The sequence below is a fragment of the Elephantulus edwardii genome, unplaced genomic scaffold, assembly GCF_000299155.1.
Source record: "Elephantulus edwardii isolate Elephantulus edwardi_28Jun2011 unplaced genomic scaffold, EleEdw1.0 scaffold00121, whole genome shotgun sequence".
Taxonomy (NCBI): domain Eukaryota; kingdom Metazoa; phylum Chordata; class Mammalia; order Macroscelidea; family Macroscelididae; genus Elephantulus; species Elephantulus edwardii.
The window spans coordinates 2416079-2433461 of record NW_006399871.1 but is presented as its reverse complement, the minus strand read 5'-3'; the positions used below and the strand labels follow the sequence as shown (position 1 = coordinate 2433461).

The following is a 17383-nucleotide window of genomic DNA, read 5'->3' as shown; positions in this document are numbered from 1 at the left end:
TACTCTTCTCCAGCACCACAGCTCAAAGGCATCAACTCTCCTTCTATCATCCCTAGTCATTGTCCAGCTCTCTGATGCATAGCAAGTAATTGCAAGGACCATGGCCTGTATCAGATGCACCTTAGTCTCCAAACTGATATCGTTGCTCTTCAGTACTTTGGAGAGGTCTCTGACAGCAGACTCTCCCAATGCAATTCGTTGTTTTATTTCCTGGCTCCTGTTACCAAGAGTGTTAACTGTGGAGCCAAGCAAACTGAAGCTGTCGACATCTATCATGATGCTGCAAATCAGCCCAGTGGTGAGAATCTTTGCTTTCTTGATGTTGAGCTTCAATCCATACTGAAGGCCTCAGTCCTTGACCTTCTGCAGCAAGTGCTTTAAGTCCTCCTCAGTTTCAGCCAGCAGGGTTGTGTCATCTGCATAAAGCAGATTGTCGATGAGTCTACCTCCAATCCTAATGCCACACTTTTCTTCATATTGCCCAGTCTCCCTGATAATCTGTTCTGCATATAGGTCGAAAAGATATGGAGATAGGACACATCCTTGGTGCACACCCTTTCCAATTTTGAACCATGCAGTATTTCCTTGCTCTGTTCTGTCAACTGCCTTCTAGTCCAAGTATAGGTTTCGCATAAGCACAATAAAGTGTTCTGGGATTCCCATTCTTCTCAGAGTCAGCCACAGTTTGTTGTGATCCACAGTCAAAAGCCTTTGCATAGTCAATGAAATCCAGATAGACATTCCTCTGGTACTCTGCTTTCAGCCAAGATCTTTCTGACATTAACTATAATATCTCTAGTGCCATGAATGTGAAAATTCCCATAAATATTTTATTAGTGAAGAATAAACATGAGGAAGAAACTTACTCCATGGTAGATATGGAGACCAATCAACTGCCTGGGCTCAAACCAGTTCTGCCTTTTGCTAACAATTAACATTCATCAAGTTACTAAGGTTTTCTTTTTCTGTTTGTTTATGTTAAATGTTTTTATTATATTTTTCCATATAAATTCATATATATTGTGTTTCACACTTTCCTTCATTCACATTGTGTTTCATACAATCATTTCTATACATTGTGTCGTATCAAATTAACCACCATTGACCTATGTACTGTGACTTTCTTATAAGTTTAGTATGATGCTAGCACAACTCTTATTGGATCATTGTCAATATTATATGTCACAAAAAAATGAACTAAAGAAATGCATTAATGCAATGCCATCGAGTGGGAACTGACTCATTGTTGACTCTTTAGTAGTCTTGTTGTTGTTACCCACCATTGAACTGATGGCAATTCATTGTTGATCTATGCTGTCACCGGTGACCCAATGCACAATAGTTCTGAACCCTGCCCTAACCTGAGCCAGTCTCACTGTCTCCGGCACACTTAACCCTATTATCTCAGTAACTGTGTCAATCCATCTCATTCAGGGTTTTCCTCTCTTGTGCTGTCCCTTCACTCTACCAACCATGATGTCCTTCTCCAAAGACTGGTCTCTCCTGGCAACATGCCCAAAGTATGTGAGACAGAGTTTCAAAATCCTTGGCTCTAAGGATAACTTGGTTTCACCCTCTCCAGGACAGACCTGTTGACTCTTTTCAGTCCATGGAATGCTCAACACTCTTCTCCAGCCTCACAACTCAAAGGTATCAATCCTCCTTCTGTCATTCTTAGTCTTTGTCTAGCTCTTTGATGCAAAGCAAGTAACTGCAAAGACCTTGGCCTGGATCATAGCAACCTATAAACAAAGGATCTGAACTCTACCCTTTCCTGTGCCATCCTCATCATCTCCAACACACTTGAGCCCATTGTTATCGCTAATTTGACCATGTGTCTTGTAGGTCTTCCACTCTTACACTGATTATTCACCTTTCCAAGTAGTGTCCTTCTCAAAGGACTGGTCCTTCCTACCAACATGCCCAAAGTAATATGAGACAATTTGGTCATCCTTGCCTCCAACGAGCACCTTGGTTTCACTTTCTCAAGGACAAACCTATTAGTTCTCTTGGCAGTCCACAGGAGAGTCAGTAACCTCCAAAACTCAACTCAAAGGCATCGGTTACTCTTCTGTCATCCTTAATCACTTCCCACTCTCAGTTGCATAGCAAGCAATTAAGATAACCATGGCTTGGATCAGGGTTATAAAATGTCACTACTGCTTCCTCTTTAGTACTCTGGAGAGTTCTTGACAGTAGATTTCCCAATGTAACTCATCTTTTCTGACTGCTGGTACCAAGGGCGTTGATTGAAGGCCCAACTAAGACAAAATAGTTGATGACTTCAGTCTTTTTTCCATCTATCATGATGTTGCCTGTAAGCCCAGTTATGATTTTTGTTTTCTTGATATTGAGATGCAAACCATATTGAAATCTGTATCCCTTGATCTTCTGCAATAAGTGCCTGAAGTCCTCCTCACCTTCAGAATAACAGTTTGTTGACGAGTCTTCCTCCTGTCCTGATGCCACATTCTTCTTCATAAAGTCTAGCTTCCCAAATTATTTTTTCAGCAAACAGATTGAATAGGTATGGAGAATGGATATACCTTGACACATACCTTTCATGTTTTAAGAAAAATAGTTATTCTTTTTATCTCTTTTTTAAATTATGATGTCAGTTAAAGTTCATAGAAAGAAATAGTTTCTTTCATCCATTGATATATCTTTTCTTGCCTTCTCCTCCCCCCAAACACTTGGTAATGCATGTCTTGTTTCAGACTGTCATTGCCACACACATACTATCTAATCATTCAATCCCTTCAGATAGTCCCTCCCTTCTCCTACACCATTGTAATGTTCAGTATCTACCCATCTTTTCCCTGCTTTCTCCTCTCTATGTCTATCTTACTTTTGTAACAACGGTCTTATTTGTCCTTTTGTGACTGAGATATTTCACTCAGCATTATGTCTTCCTGACTCATCTATGTTGTGTCATTGTTAGGTGTCGTTGAGTCAAGCGCAAGTCATAGCAACTCTATGAACAAAAGATCTGAGCTCTGTTCTATCCTGTGCCTTCTTCACACATCCTGACACACAAGAACTCATTCCAAAAGTCACCATATCAGTCCACTTGGTTGAGGGTCTTCCTCTCCTTCACCACCCTCCACTCTTCCCAACATCATATCCTTCTCCAAGGAATAGCTATGTTGTGTGGTGTCTTCTAAATTAATTGTTTTTTAGTGGTGCATAACATTCCAGTATATGGATGTACCACAGTCTATCTGACCATTAGTTAATGGGTACTTGGGCAGCTTTCCTCTCCTCTATTGTGAATAACACTGCAATAAACATGGGTGTGCGCACATTCATTTGTATCATGGTTCTGGTGTCTTTAGTGTATAACCCCAGTAGTGGAATAGCTGAATCAAATGGTATGTCCATTTCTAACTTTTTGAGAAAAGTACCATACTGCCTTCAATAGTGGTTATACCACTTTATACCCCTACTACCAGCAGTGAATGAGAGTTTCAGTCTCTCCACATTGTCGCTAGTATTTGTTGCTCTGTTGCCCAAAGACCTCCTTAGATTCTGTATTACCTAGTAATTTCTGCATAGTAAATACAATGAAACATAGCAACTCAAAGCAAAATAAAAGTAAAATCTTACTAGGACACGGAATGAAGTTGGTCAAAATTCAAGAGTTGACAAACTTGAGTTATTCAATATTGGAACCTAAAGGCTTGAATGAGCTTGGATAATGTTTCTAAGGTGATTCACTTAAAGATGGCAAGTTACTGTGGAACCTTGGTAGGAAGCCTGAGGTTTTTTCCACATGGACCTATTCATTGTTCTACTTTAAGTGTCCCCAGGAACATGGTGACTGAGACGAATTATCCCCTAAAGCAAGTTATCTAAGAGAGCTTTATCTCATTTTCTTGTAATCTTCTGTAAAAAGGTACTTACCATATTTCCAAAGGCTCTGAATCAGAAAGATCATTACCCCATTTTACAGTTCAAAGAGAGTAAGGGAGGAAGAAATCCAACCAGAAAAAGCCAAGAAAATACAATACTTTGACCTTACTGGGATTTTCAGCTCTCTATTCCTTGCACCATATATCCTAATATGACACATCTTATAGGCAATCTGAACTAGAAACCACTTTTTTGAGAAAAAGTCAATGCAAAAAAATGGTTAAAGTTGACAATGAGATAGATGAGATAACAAAGGGCTATGATACCAGTACAAAGAAGTGATTTTGTAAAATATACATGCTGACATAAGAAAATTAATCTTTGTACACATTTACATATAATAAGCATATATTAAAATCTGAGATCTCCATGTGTTTATGATATAAATAGAATGGTCATAGATGTCAAAAAGAAGATCTGATTTGAAAATTTGTTTATACCACCAACTCTACAATTATGCTGTCAATATTTCTGTCTTATGTCTCTAATAAAGAAGACTTACATAAGAGCAATGCTTGGTCCAGGCCAGACTCACCATTTGCACATCCCAGGCATAGAGCTGTGATGTAGATATGCCACAAAGTATTGACTTTTCCTGTCCATCCATAGACAGGCCACTTCCTGAGAGATAGGCAATAGTGCTTATTTTCCCTAGGAGCAAACAGATAATACTTGGCACCAACATGTGTGGGATGATCCAAACGTAATAATGAAATATTCTGGCAACAAAAGTCATTTTTTTATTTCTCCTGCATTCTCTTAGGAACATTTTGAACAACATTTGTTCCCACTGTAGATTAGCCATTTGAGAGATTATTAAGTTTTGTCCCCCCTCTTTTTTTTTTTTTTTGCATGTACCATCAAATCAGATCTGACTGGTACAGGAGAAGATTGTCCTTTCATCTCCAGAAAAGCAAAAGCATCTAGTGGATTCAAACCACACACCTCTGGGATTGCAGTGCAGCTTCTTGCCACTAGGCCACCAGAGTTCCCTAGGTTCACCTCTTTTTAATCACAATTTCTATCAATTTAAAATGGGACCAAGAACATCATAATGTTCAGAGTTTGAGAAGAGGTATCAAGAATAAAGTGAGCATTTGTTATTGTTGGGTGCCATCAAACTGATGGCAATTCACAGAGACCCTATGAACAACGGGTCCGAACCTGTGACAGCCTCACTATTTCTTTTTTTTTTTTTATTTCTAATGACTGGAACCCATTGTTTTTCAGTCACTGTATTGATCCCTTTTGTCGAAGGTTAGTCTCTCTTCCTCTGGCCTCTACCTTTAAAACTATGGGTTTTTTTCCCCCAGGACCGGCCCACTCTGACCCATGAACAAAGCATGTGTGGTAAAATTTCATCATCCTTGCCTTTTAGAAGCACTCTGATTGTACTTTCCCCAAGATATCGGCCATGAGATATTCACCACTCTTTTTAACATCACAATTCAAAGGCATTAATTCTTTCTACGTCATCCTTATTTACTGTCCAACACTGAGGTGCATACTAAATTATTGAAAAGATTCTGGACTTGATCAGGTGCACCTTAGTCTTTAAAATGACACCATTGCCCTTTAGCACTTTGGAGAGGTTCTTGACAACAGATTTCCCGAATGCAACAAGTTGGAGTTCCTTTTTATTTCCAAGTTGCTAATTAATACTTTTATGTTTGTTGGACTTTATTCTAGGAGGGATTGTAAATGGAGCAACAGAGCATAATTTTATGCAAGAAAAAGATCATTCTCAGTGGCTGTTTCAGCGTAAGATAGTCAAGAGGGGAAAGAATTGTCTATGAAGATAATCCAAGAGCCAGTAAATTTTGAATCACTTTCCCTTCTATTGGGAACCCTGGTAAAATACTGGGCTGCTAACAGAAGGATCAAGGGTTTGAACTGACAGCCCTGCATGAGAGAAAGATGAAGGCTTACAGTTTCAGGGACTTACAGACCTCCCCTGTCCTAAAGGGTCACTGTGAGTCAGAATCAACCCGAGGACAGTAAGTTCTAGGATTCCCTTCACTGAATAAGACCACAGAACTGCATTCAAGGGGGAAATGGATTTGAGGATGTAAATTCATCATTCGCCTCTAGGACAGTTGTATACATACCTATGTCCCGAGGTTTTTTGTAAGTAAAGTCCTCTGGCTGAGCCAACGTCATGAGATGCTCCTGTTTTACCTGGTTAAGGAAGAACTGCTTCCAAGTCCTTGTGCCCGGATGTTCATCAGAGAAAGAGCAGAAGGCCCATCTCTTCAAAGATATCATTCTGGAAGCAGAGCCACAATCTCTTCAGGCTTCCCTGATCAACCCCACATCCCATATACCCTCCACTCGCCAGACCCTCTAGCCCGTGCACAATCATTGTCCTCTCTCCAGGAAACCTCTTCTTCCTGCTTGACTCTGCCCTCTCCTTTACTTACCTCCACAGCTTATCACTCTCTGAAAGTGCATTCCATTGCTAAGGGAGACAAAAGAGGAGATAAGCAATCAATCCAAACCTGAACCTTGACTTGCTGCTACCATTTTGATCTGGGAGCAGAGACTGCAGTTTATTTAGGCAGAATCTCAGCATGCCACGCTCTCACAGTCGGAAGGAAAAGGGAAAAGAGAGGGGAAGAATATTATCAGTGGAGACCTCTCTCTGCTAAGTTTAGTCTTCCTGGGAGTTCCAAGGAAGAAATGTGGGTTTCCTAGGGGTTGCAATAAGGACTCAAAGATCACCAAGTCAGCATAGCAACACCTTCATATCAGTTTGCCATTCTCATTTGCATTCAATTAGACCTTTAGAGTGAATGATGTTCATTCCAAAACTCATCTCCCTATTACTCTGAAAACTGGTGCTTACATTTCTCAGGAGAGGGCACTGAGTCCCACAAGCACTGGTTTATCTGAGTAAAATGGATAGATCTGAAATCAAAACTGTTAGACTGTTGTAATCTTGGATAACACAGGTCTGAAGAGTTACATGCTTAGCTGAAACTTTTTGCCCTGTTATACCTCTGGGAAAGGAAGTGAACTGGGAGTGGGGTCCTTTGTTAGAAGGGACTTAACTTTTCCAATTTGTTTCCCTCATCTGTATGAAATTTTTACAGCAAATATATGCATATGTATTTTGAAATTAATTACAACTTTTATAATTTCAAATGAATAAAGAGACAAGAACAATAAAAAAAAAACAAAAACAAAAAAAACTGTTAGACTGGTTGAGAATGAGCCCATAGTTGATGAAGAAGTGAGCAAGGCAGCAAGGTGAGAATATAACCAGTCAGTCAATTCAGTAGAGCAGCTGAGGGAGAAGAGGTTTTTACCTTGTTCACTTGGGAAACCTGCAGCAAGCTCTGTACATCCAGGAAGGAGAGGATTTTAAGAACTACTACATCAGGAAATCGTTGCTCCATGTTACTCAGCCCTGCCCAGCCCAGTCTCCTTTCTCCACTACAGGTTGCTCTGAATTTAAAGGCTTGGTCAAAATTTGCAGCATTTGGAAGGATCTCCACCAACAGCCCGTGAAGAGCTGATGGAGAGAGGATACAGGTGTGTGGACTTACAGATTGATCTGATCAGCCTAATTCCTTGGGGCTGGATCCATACAGCTGAGGGCATTCCTACCCACACCTGGCCTGTTGTTGTTGTTATGTGCCGTTGAGTTGCCTGTGACTCATCACAACCCTATGTACAACAGCCCTAAAACCCTGCTCTATCCTGTGCCAATCCTATTGTCTCCAACACACTTACCCCCATTATTCCAGTCACTAAATCAATCCGTCTCATCGAGGGTCTTCCTCTCTTGCGCTGTCTCTCCACCCTCCCAAGCATGACATCCCTCTCAAAGGAATGTTTCTGCTTGTAAAATGTCCAAAGTATGTCAGATGAAGCTTCAAAATCCTTGCCTCCAAGGAGCAGCCTGGTCTCACCCTCTCTAGGACGAACCTGTTTGTTCTCCTAGCAGTCCATGATATATTCAATACTCTTCTCCAACACCACAGCTCAAAGGCATCAACTCTCCTTCTATCATCCCTAGTCATTGTCCAGCTTTCCGATGCATACCAAGTAATTGCAAAGACCATGGCCTGGATCAGGTGCACCGTAGTCACCAGACTGACCTGTTAGTGTCATTGAAATGCATTCAGCAACACATTCTTTGCACTGTGCATGGGAAGTTTGGGACTCAAGGCCTTACCCATTGCTAATGAGCTTCTCAAAATTAAGATCTATTATACTGTCTTTTTTCCTGGGGGAGCAGCAGGATGGGATGGTTTTAGAGCAAACCTTTTTTAAGTTCTGATAATAATGTCATTTTTAAAAGATCAAGTGTTACTTTTCTATGAAAAGAAAATGAATAATGTAAATATGTTAAAAAAAGTTTTAGTGCAATGACTGAAATCCTAGTGCACTATTCTTGTTTCATTTTGCATCCATTTCAAAACTAATGCTATGTTTACAGTACAGTATTTTGTGAATGAGGATCCCAGAATTCTTTTTATTATTATGATTATTAATTTTAATCAAAGTTTACAGAGATTTTGGATTTCCATTCATTCATTATAGCACTTTTCTCCCTGCCCACCCCTCCCCTCCAGTTCGTTCTTCTCTTTGAAAAGTAAAAGAATAATTCTTTCATTGTTATACAATCCCTTCCCCCAGGTGCACTCCACTATGCAGCCTTCGGTCTGGACTCATGTCATGACAACAATACCTAATCACACATACCTTTTAGACAGTTCTCTCTCTTATCTGTTTCAATGCAGTATACATAATTTATCCAATCTTTCTTAGTCTCCCCCCAACCCTGATGTCAGTCCTGTTTTACAACAGTGGCACCATGCAGTATTTGTCCTTTTGTGACTGAGCTATTTCACTCAGCCTAATGTCCTCTAGGCTCACCCATTTTGAATAATATTGCACGAGTTCCTTGTTTTTCAAAACAGCGTAGTCTTCCATTGTGTGACTATATCACAGCTTCTCTATCCATTGATTTGTTGATGGATACTTAGGTTGTTTCCAACTCCTTGCTATTGTGAACAAAGCTGTGATAAACAAGGGTGTGCATATATCTGTTTGGGTGGCGGTTATGGTTTCTTTGGAGTATATTCTTAGTAGTGGAATTGCTGGGTCAAATGGTATCTCTATTTGCAACTTTTTAAGAAAGCACCACACCGCCTTCATTTTACACTCCCACCAACAGTGAATTAAGGGTTCCTGTTTCTCCACAACCTCGCCAGCATTTGTTGTTTGTGAATTCTTTATGAACACCAGAATAGATAATATAATTTCTTCATAATAATAAATAACTGTAATAACCCTTTTTGTCCTATGAAAGATAACCTCTGAAAAGCAGAACTGTTTAATATCATTTGGTGATTTATTTCAATTTTTTTAAGATTTAATTTAAAAAACATATTTAATACATGAGCTTAGTTATTTGCCACCCATAGAAAATTCTGACTGCATTCGGATTTGGAGGTGGAAGCTCTCAGAGGGGAAAGGCTCCTTCTCTTGGGGATCTGCTCCTGGCGCTTTACTTTGGCCTCAAGCTTAGCCGTCCTCTAAAGCGTCCTCCTCTTTCCTCTTAGTGCTCTCCTCTTTCCTCTTAGTGCTCTGTTCCTTCAGCGTAATGCACCGGCGCTTGTGCTCCAGGATGCGGGTAAGCGTAACAGGACGCTCAATCCTGGGCACCTTGGTCCTGGGTTTCTTGCCCTCTTTGTTCAGTGGCTTTTCTCACAACACAGTGACGGGCATCCCCTTCCTTGGAGAGACTGAAGAGTTTGCGAATTCTGCTGGCTTTTTTGTTTTTTTTTTAAAGAAAAAATTTTATTAAAAAATAAAAAGAAACATTTACAATATAGCTTCAAATAGAATCACTTTTATGCAGGCTGCCCTGCCTTGCATGTGTTACAGGGCTCAGGTGTTACATGTCAGGGTCATTGTCTCTCTACCAGGAAGTCCAGGCTGGCTTTTTTGGGGCCCGAGGCAACATAGTATCAGTCAGTCCTGGGATCTCCTCCCCTTTCTTCACAATAACCAAGTTGAGAACACTCAGATTGGCATCCACAATGCAGCCCCGCCGGGATTTGCGCTTCCTCTCTCCAGTTCTCTGTGGTCTGTAAACTAGAGTGTCCCCTACTCAGCAGCCATGGGTCAAGACACCCCGCTTCTTGGGAAAACCTTGCTTGTTGTTTGCATCACTGATCTGGACAACGTATCCTTTCCATTCGTCACCAAGAGAGCACCTTCTGCGGCCATTCGCTTCTCATAAAATGTACGAGGTTTCCGTTCACCGTCCACCTCAATGGGCTTTTGACAGCCAGTGGCTGTGAAGGTTCAGCTTCGTGGTGAAGCAGCTGATTGCCCCAGCAACGCCACGATAAAAGAGGATTTCAAACAATTTTTTAATGTCAGGATTTTCAAACAATTTTTAAATGTCTTTTTATTCAATCTCATTGTTTTGCAACATGTGAAATTCCTTTCTAGTGAAAATATATTTTTATTTTGCTTTATCGTGTTTCTGTGTCAGTGTTAGTTTTAAATGATGAGATGCAGAGAGGCAATTAAAAAAAAGCATTTACAAAGAAAACTGTCCAAGTATTACTTTCAGCTGCACTTCTTGCTGGCCCCTCTTTAGGAAGCTCAGAGTAATGAAATCTCAATTTCTCTCTTTGGTTAATTAGCACTTTAATTGCCTTAAGCACTGCAAGTAAGGCACTTTTAATTACCTACCTACAAGTCCACTCGCAAAATGTACTGACTACTTAATATCCCCACATCACCCTTTTATGCTTAGGCATATACAACTCTGCGAGAAGATGGAAGATTTAGGAAATGTCATTGCCACTGCTCATTTTCATAAGATTCGAAACCTATGTGATACAATAACAACTTCAACAATTCCTCCACCGATCATGATGTTTATTAGTCTAGTTGTGAGAATTCTTTGTTTCTTGATGCTCAGGTGTAATCCATACGTGCTTCGGGTCCTGTGCAGTTTCAACAAGCAAGGTTGTCTCATCTGCGTATCTCGGGTTGTTGAGCCGGTCTTCCTACAATCTTGATGCCACATTCTTCCTCATAGAGTTCAGCTTCTCAGAGTATTCGCTCAGCAGACAGGTTGGCAATTTATGGTGAAAGCATGCAGTCTTGATGCACACCTCTCCTGATTTTAAACCTTGCAGACCCCTCTTGTTCTGTGTCTTAATCTATGTACCAATTCTATATGTGCATAGTGAAATGTTCTGGAATTCTATTGTTTATTATAAAATTAAAATAAAGTCATTATCTTTTGTTTCTTATTTATACTGATGAGCAATATGATTTGTATATACATTTAATGCTAATTTTTTTCCTACCTTTTTTAAATTTTATTTTATTAATTTTAATGAACATTTATAGAGATTTTGGATTTCCATTCATTCATTGTTGCACTTTTCTCCATGCCCATCCCTCCCCCCAGTTCGCTTCTCTCTTTGAAAACTAAAAGAAAAATTCTTTCATAGGTATACAATTCCCCCGCACACACACTCCCCACTGCTCCAAGTACACTCCACTATGCAACCTCAATTCTGGACTCTTGTGAGAACCATAATACCCTATCATATATCACTTTTAAACTCTTCTCTCCATCATCTGTTTCTTTTTTTTTCCCTATAATTATATTTTATTAATTTTCATAAACATTTACAGAGATTTTGGGCTTCCACTCATTCATTGTTGCACTATTCTCTCTACCCTCCTCCCAGTTTGTTCTTGTCCAAATGCCACAGTGCTTGTCAAAGCCAGTTCTGATTAATCTTCTTTGTCAGTGTATCCTTTGCCATTCCCTATCACTCCTCCCTGAGAGAGACTTCACCCTGAGTCATAAGGAAAAGGGGACAGCGTATTCTCTTAGCTACTTCCTGCTGAAAAGGGACGCTGTGGGTTTCAGGGTGAAGATCTTCTCTCACTACTCTAAAGGGCCCCTTTGGCAGTAGGAAACACATAGACTATTATGGAGATTGATTTTGGAATTCAGATGCACTCTTATTGATTGTGCTTGGCTGTACATGTACATATCCTTGAAGATGTATCATGGGGGTGTTGCAACCTAGAAGACACAAATTTGACTAACAAGTTATAAGTACATGAGTCCAAAAATTATGGAAAAGTAAAAGAAAAGATTCTTTCATTGTTTTACAAACCCTCCCCCAGGTCCCCTCCACCATGTAGCCCTCGCTCTAGTCTCCTGTGATGACAGAAATACCTAGTTATATCTCTCTTTTAAACGGTTTTCTCCCTCCTCTGTTTCAGTGCAGTATACATTATTGAACCCATCTTACTCAGTCTCTCCCCAACCCCAAGGACAGTCCCATTCTACAACAGTGGTATCATGTAATATTTGTCCTTTTGTGACTGGCATTTAATGCTAATTTAAAAATGATGTTACTGCTCTCACCTTCCCCCACCCTCTGGCTGGCATCGTAGCGTTGAGCTGTTGGTTGCCTCTGCACCGGGCTTTCCCTCAGGCAGCCAATGGCAGTGCCAAGAACCTGGCAGTGCCAAGGACCTGGCAGTGCCATGGGGAGCTGGACCCTATGGTGCCTGTCCGGTTTGGAGCCCTCACAGCTGAAAAGCTCCGGTCTGTTGTCACACCCGCCAGGGTTCAATTTAAGACTTACCCAGGTGTCATGCACAGCTCCTGCCCTCAGGAGATGGCGGCTGTGAAGGAATTTCTTGAGAAGCTGCTGCCTCCTGTCTAACCAGAGTTGCTGGTCTCCAGCACGGTCCCTTAGCTCATGCGGTCCCTTAGCTCATGCGGGGCCCGACACTCGCAACACCACCTTGGATCTGAGCCGGCCGAGCCCCTGTCCCCACCGCCCTCCACCTCTCCTTTCCCACAGACCTTGGGGCAGACTGGTCACGGCCTGGCCCACCTGCTCTCCGCCATCTGACACTGTCCGCAGCAGGCGGTGGGCTGCTTTCTTACCCCATTTCCCTGGAGGCGGGCCCCCCAGCAACAGGAAGAAGGGGCCCAGCTGCTGACCCACTCACTCAGGACCTCACTCACTAGCCCCGCTTTGACCCCATCTCCTGTGACCTCAGGGTTTGGCCCTTGGGGCTCTCCCAGGCCCCACCTACTGACCCCCAGGGATTCTGCCCAGATAATCGAATCTCCTGCCTCCTCTCCAGCTGCTTCTCAATCATGAATGTGTCCATGGCCTACCCCCTTGCTGCTGTGGGCCACCTGCCTGTGTTGGTAAGGGGGTAAGGGGGTAGGGCCCGGGCCTTCCCTCAGCTGTTCCCTCCCCCTTGGGGGCCAGGCCCACCTCCTCTTTGCCCTTTCCTCCCACAGGCCTGGAGCCTGCAGGGCTGGACTGAGGCTCATGGTCTCCCCACAGCTGTCCTACCCACACTTTGTCCCCACTCCTGGGCCAAGGGAGGTGGTGGGGGAGGAGTTGTGTCTCATCTTCTGTCTCCATGTGGTTTCGGGTGTTTTTCTTGTCGTGTCTTGGATTCCGATAAAATTAAAGAAATCGCTTCCTCAAAAAAAAATGATGTTAACATTTATTAGACCATAATAGACATTTTGAACACAAATATAGCCATATATCGGTGTCAAGGATTGAAATGTGTAAAAAAAAATCATGTGTTTAATGATATAATGTAGTATCTATCTAATGATCACTCATGATTCAAAAAAAATCAAGCAGTTATAGGAGGGTTAAGGATAGAATGCAAACTCTCTAGTCCCATTATAGTCCTAATCATATGTAAGGAGAGTTCCTAAACATTGCAGTTTGTAATACTTTTATCCACTAAAAAATATAGAAAAATGATGGTATATATTCAATGAACTCATAAAACATTACACAACATGGGGAACCCTGGAGGACATCATGCTTAGTGAAATATCTCAGTCACAAAAGGACAAATACTGCATAGCACCACTGTTAAAAAAGTCTGACAGGGGGTCTGAGAAGCGAATAGGTTAAGAGTGGATAGATAAAGACCATTGTATTGGGATGAATGAAGAAAAGAACTGTTTAAAAAGAATATGATTAGGCATTATACTTACAACAATAGCCCAGAATAAAAGGAACATCATTCCAAAGAGGATTGGGGGGAGGGGGTAATTATGTGACAGTGAATGAATGGGGGAGGGGAAGTGAACTGTGGGAGGAGAGGAAGGAAGTAGAAGGGAGGGAGAGGGGGTAGAATGTGTAAGAATGAATGAATGAAAATCTAACTTCTCTGTAAATGTTCGTTAAAATAACAATTAAAATAAAATTTTATTTTAAAAAGAAATAACCACCAGGAGTGGCATGCACCCTGGACATTGCATGACAAAACTCCTAACTGCAGGAAATGACAAAATACATGGATGTCTACAGGGAGCATCAGGCCTATAGATACTGATGAAAATAAGGACTTTCCTCTCCACTGATGGAGAAAGAGGGCCTTCCCCTAGACCTGTGGTCCTGGACCTAGGTTTCCTCCCTCCTAAATTGTAACAGAGCAAATTTGTTTATTCAGCCATTTGCTTGTGGTATCTTTGTTACACCTATATTAGCTAACTAAGACACTGGACAATAACCTATTATAACTTGCTGAGTAACATCATTCTGATTATGTGCTCATGGAAGTTTGACAATGAAAACTGAAGACTAATTCGTGCCTTTAAATTGTGGGGTTGCTAAAGAATGTGGAATGCTTTTAAATTGTGGAGTTGCTAAAGAATGTGGGATGTTCTATGGACACAATAAATGTGTTTTGAAGTCAGTGTGGTCAGAGCACTCCTTGGAATAAAGGATGGGTAGATTTCATATCACATACTCTGGGTCTCTTATCAGGTGCTCTGGGTGTTTTCAGGAAGGACAAATTCCTGGAGAAGAGTATCACACTTGGGTAAGCAGGTCAGCAAAAGAGAGGAAAGCCTTAAATGAAACAACACAGTGACTACTACATCAACAGGCATAAGCACAGCAGAGATTATGTGGATGACATAGGATTAAGCAGGGTTTCCTTGTATTGTACATGAAGGGGTTGTTAGTCGAAGCAGACTCTACGGCACACAACAATGTGTAGAATTCTTTTTAAAATATTGACTTTGTAGTCAGAGACCTTAATAAGTACATTATTTTGGAGGCTACCTTCTAAGATTGTTTAGAATTTTTAATAAAGAAAATTATTTCTTCTGGACTAAAATAAGGTAGAAGAGTGGTTTTTTTCCGTTTTCGGTTGACTTTTTTTGTGTTCTTCCTGATTGCACTCACATATACACTTAGGCATGGTGAGTAAGAGTGGCTGGAGTGGACATCATGCCTTGTTTTCATTATTTGTGGGAAACCATTCCATTTCATTGTTGTTATGTGCTGTCAAGTTGCCTGCGACTCACAGCAACCCTACTTACAACAGCCCTAAACCCTTCTCTGTCCTGTGCCAATATCACTGTCTCCTAACACCTACCCCCACTACCCCACTGAATCAATCCACTTCATAGAGGGTCTTCCTCTCCTGTGCTGTCCCTCCACCCTCTCAAGCACGATGTCCTTCTCCAAGGACTGGTCGCTCCTTGCAACATATGTCCAAAGGATAACAGATGAAGCTTCAGAATCCTTGCCTCCAAGGAGCAGTCTGATTTAACCCTCTCCAAGATGAACCTGTTCATTTTCTTAGCATTTTCAATACTCTTCTCCAGCACCACAGCTCAGAGGCATCAATTCTCCTTCTATCCTCTTTACAGGTATAAAAATAAAAGAAAGGCTTCTAACTTTTTAATAAATACCCACCAATTACCCTCCCTTCCTTGTTCCCAGTTTGTTAAGAGTGCTTTGTTTTGGTTTTTTTTTTTAATTTTATTATTTGTGCGTGTGTGTGTACCGTCAAATCAGATCTGACTGGTACAGGAGGGGATTGTCCCTCCTTTCCCGGCAGAGCATCAGGTGGATTCGAACCATGCTCCTCTGGGATTACAGTGCAGCTTCTTGCCACTAGGCCATCAGAGCTCCCCAAGAGTGTTTTTTTTTAATCACGAGTATTAATAGGTCATTTAAAAAAAAATTACTGATGATGTGTGTGTTTTCTTTATTAAGAGATTAGTCTTGCCTTACTTAAAAGTATTATATGAACTTGTTTAAGATATAGGGAACTTTGGTGGCCTAGTGGCAAGAAGCTGTGCTGCAATCCCAAAAACATAAAAACATGTGGTTCAAAGCCATCAGCTGCTCCCAGGAGAAGGGTGGGCAATCTCCTTCCGTGAGATTAATTGCCTCTGAAAACCTGCTGGTGGGTCAGCTATGTGTCAGCTCCAACTTGACGGAATTCAACAATAAGACATATTTAGGGTACTCTGGTGGCCTAGTGGCAAGGAGTTGTGCTGCCAAGCCAAAGGCATATGGTTCGAATCCACCGGCTGCTTCACAGGAGAAAAATGGACAATCTATTCCCATGCAATTTACTATCTCTGAAAACTCACTGAAGGCATTATGCCGTATTTGTCCTTTTGTGACTGAGATATTTCATTCAGTAATAGGTCCTCCAGGGTCACTGACATGGGGGTTGGAAGGAAAATAAGAGGGGATAAATATTGTACACTGCATTGAAATCAATAAGGAATAGAATTGCTTTAAAGGAATATATGATTAGGTATTATTTGCATGACAACAGTCCAGAATAAGAGCTGCACAGTAAAGTGGACTGGGAGTGGGTGAGCAAATTGTACAAGGAAATTTTTCTTAAAAAAGTGAATGGGAGGGAGCTCTGGTGGCCTAGTGGCAAGATGCTGCACTGCAATCCCAGAGGTACGCGGTTCAAATCCACCAGATGCTCTGCTAGAGAAGGAGGGGGCAATCTCCTCCTGTACCAGTCAGATCTGATTTGACGGCACATGTAAAAATAATACAATAAAAATTAAAAAATAAATAAAAAAGTGAATGGGGTGGGGGCAAGGAGGAAAATGTGCAACAATGAATGAATGGAAATCCAAATACTCTATAAACTTTCATTAAAATATCAATTAAAATGAATAAAAATAAAAAGGCAAAAAATGAACTTACTGAAGGGTCAGTTGTGGGTCTTTTCTGATTCAATGACACCCAGCAACAACTAGATATATTTGACACAAAAACTTTGGCTCCTGTCTTAGCTATCTAATGCAGAAAAACACAACTGGATGACTTGAACAAAGAATTACTCTTCCCACCACCTCCTATTTATAATGCCTAACATGGTATTCTTTCTGCCCACAGCATCCTACTCCGTAAAATTTTCACTGCATTTCCTTCTGGGCACAGCTTCAAAATTATCTATACAGAAAGGGATGGTGATGACTTAGCCAGCCTAGACATTTGTCCTGCCTTTGGAGAAATCTCTCAGGGAGATGATTTTTTTCCATGAATGTGAAAACTCCTTCCCTCTGATAAACTTTCCTTTGGGCTCCTGAGACCAAAGGAGTAGATAGATCTATGTTTGGACTTGACCTGTGCACTCCAGGAACTCTGAA

At 41.2% G+C, this 17383-nt stretch overlaps 1 protein-coding gene across 1 annotated transcript in view; it reads right to left on the bottom strand.

Annotated features, from left to right (window-relative positions):
- LOC102865830 overlaps positions 1-7310 on the bottom strand; it is a 50349-nt gene extending 43039 nt beyond the window's left edge. Inside the window, exon 1 of the mRNA XM_006893027.1 lies at positions 7221-7310. Coding sequence (XP_006893089.1) covers positions 7221-7310 — 90 coding nt within the window. The remainder of the gene's footprint in view (positions 1-7220) is intronic.
- Positions 7311-17383: the final 10073 nt, after the last annotated feature.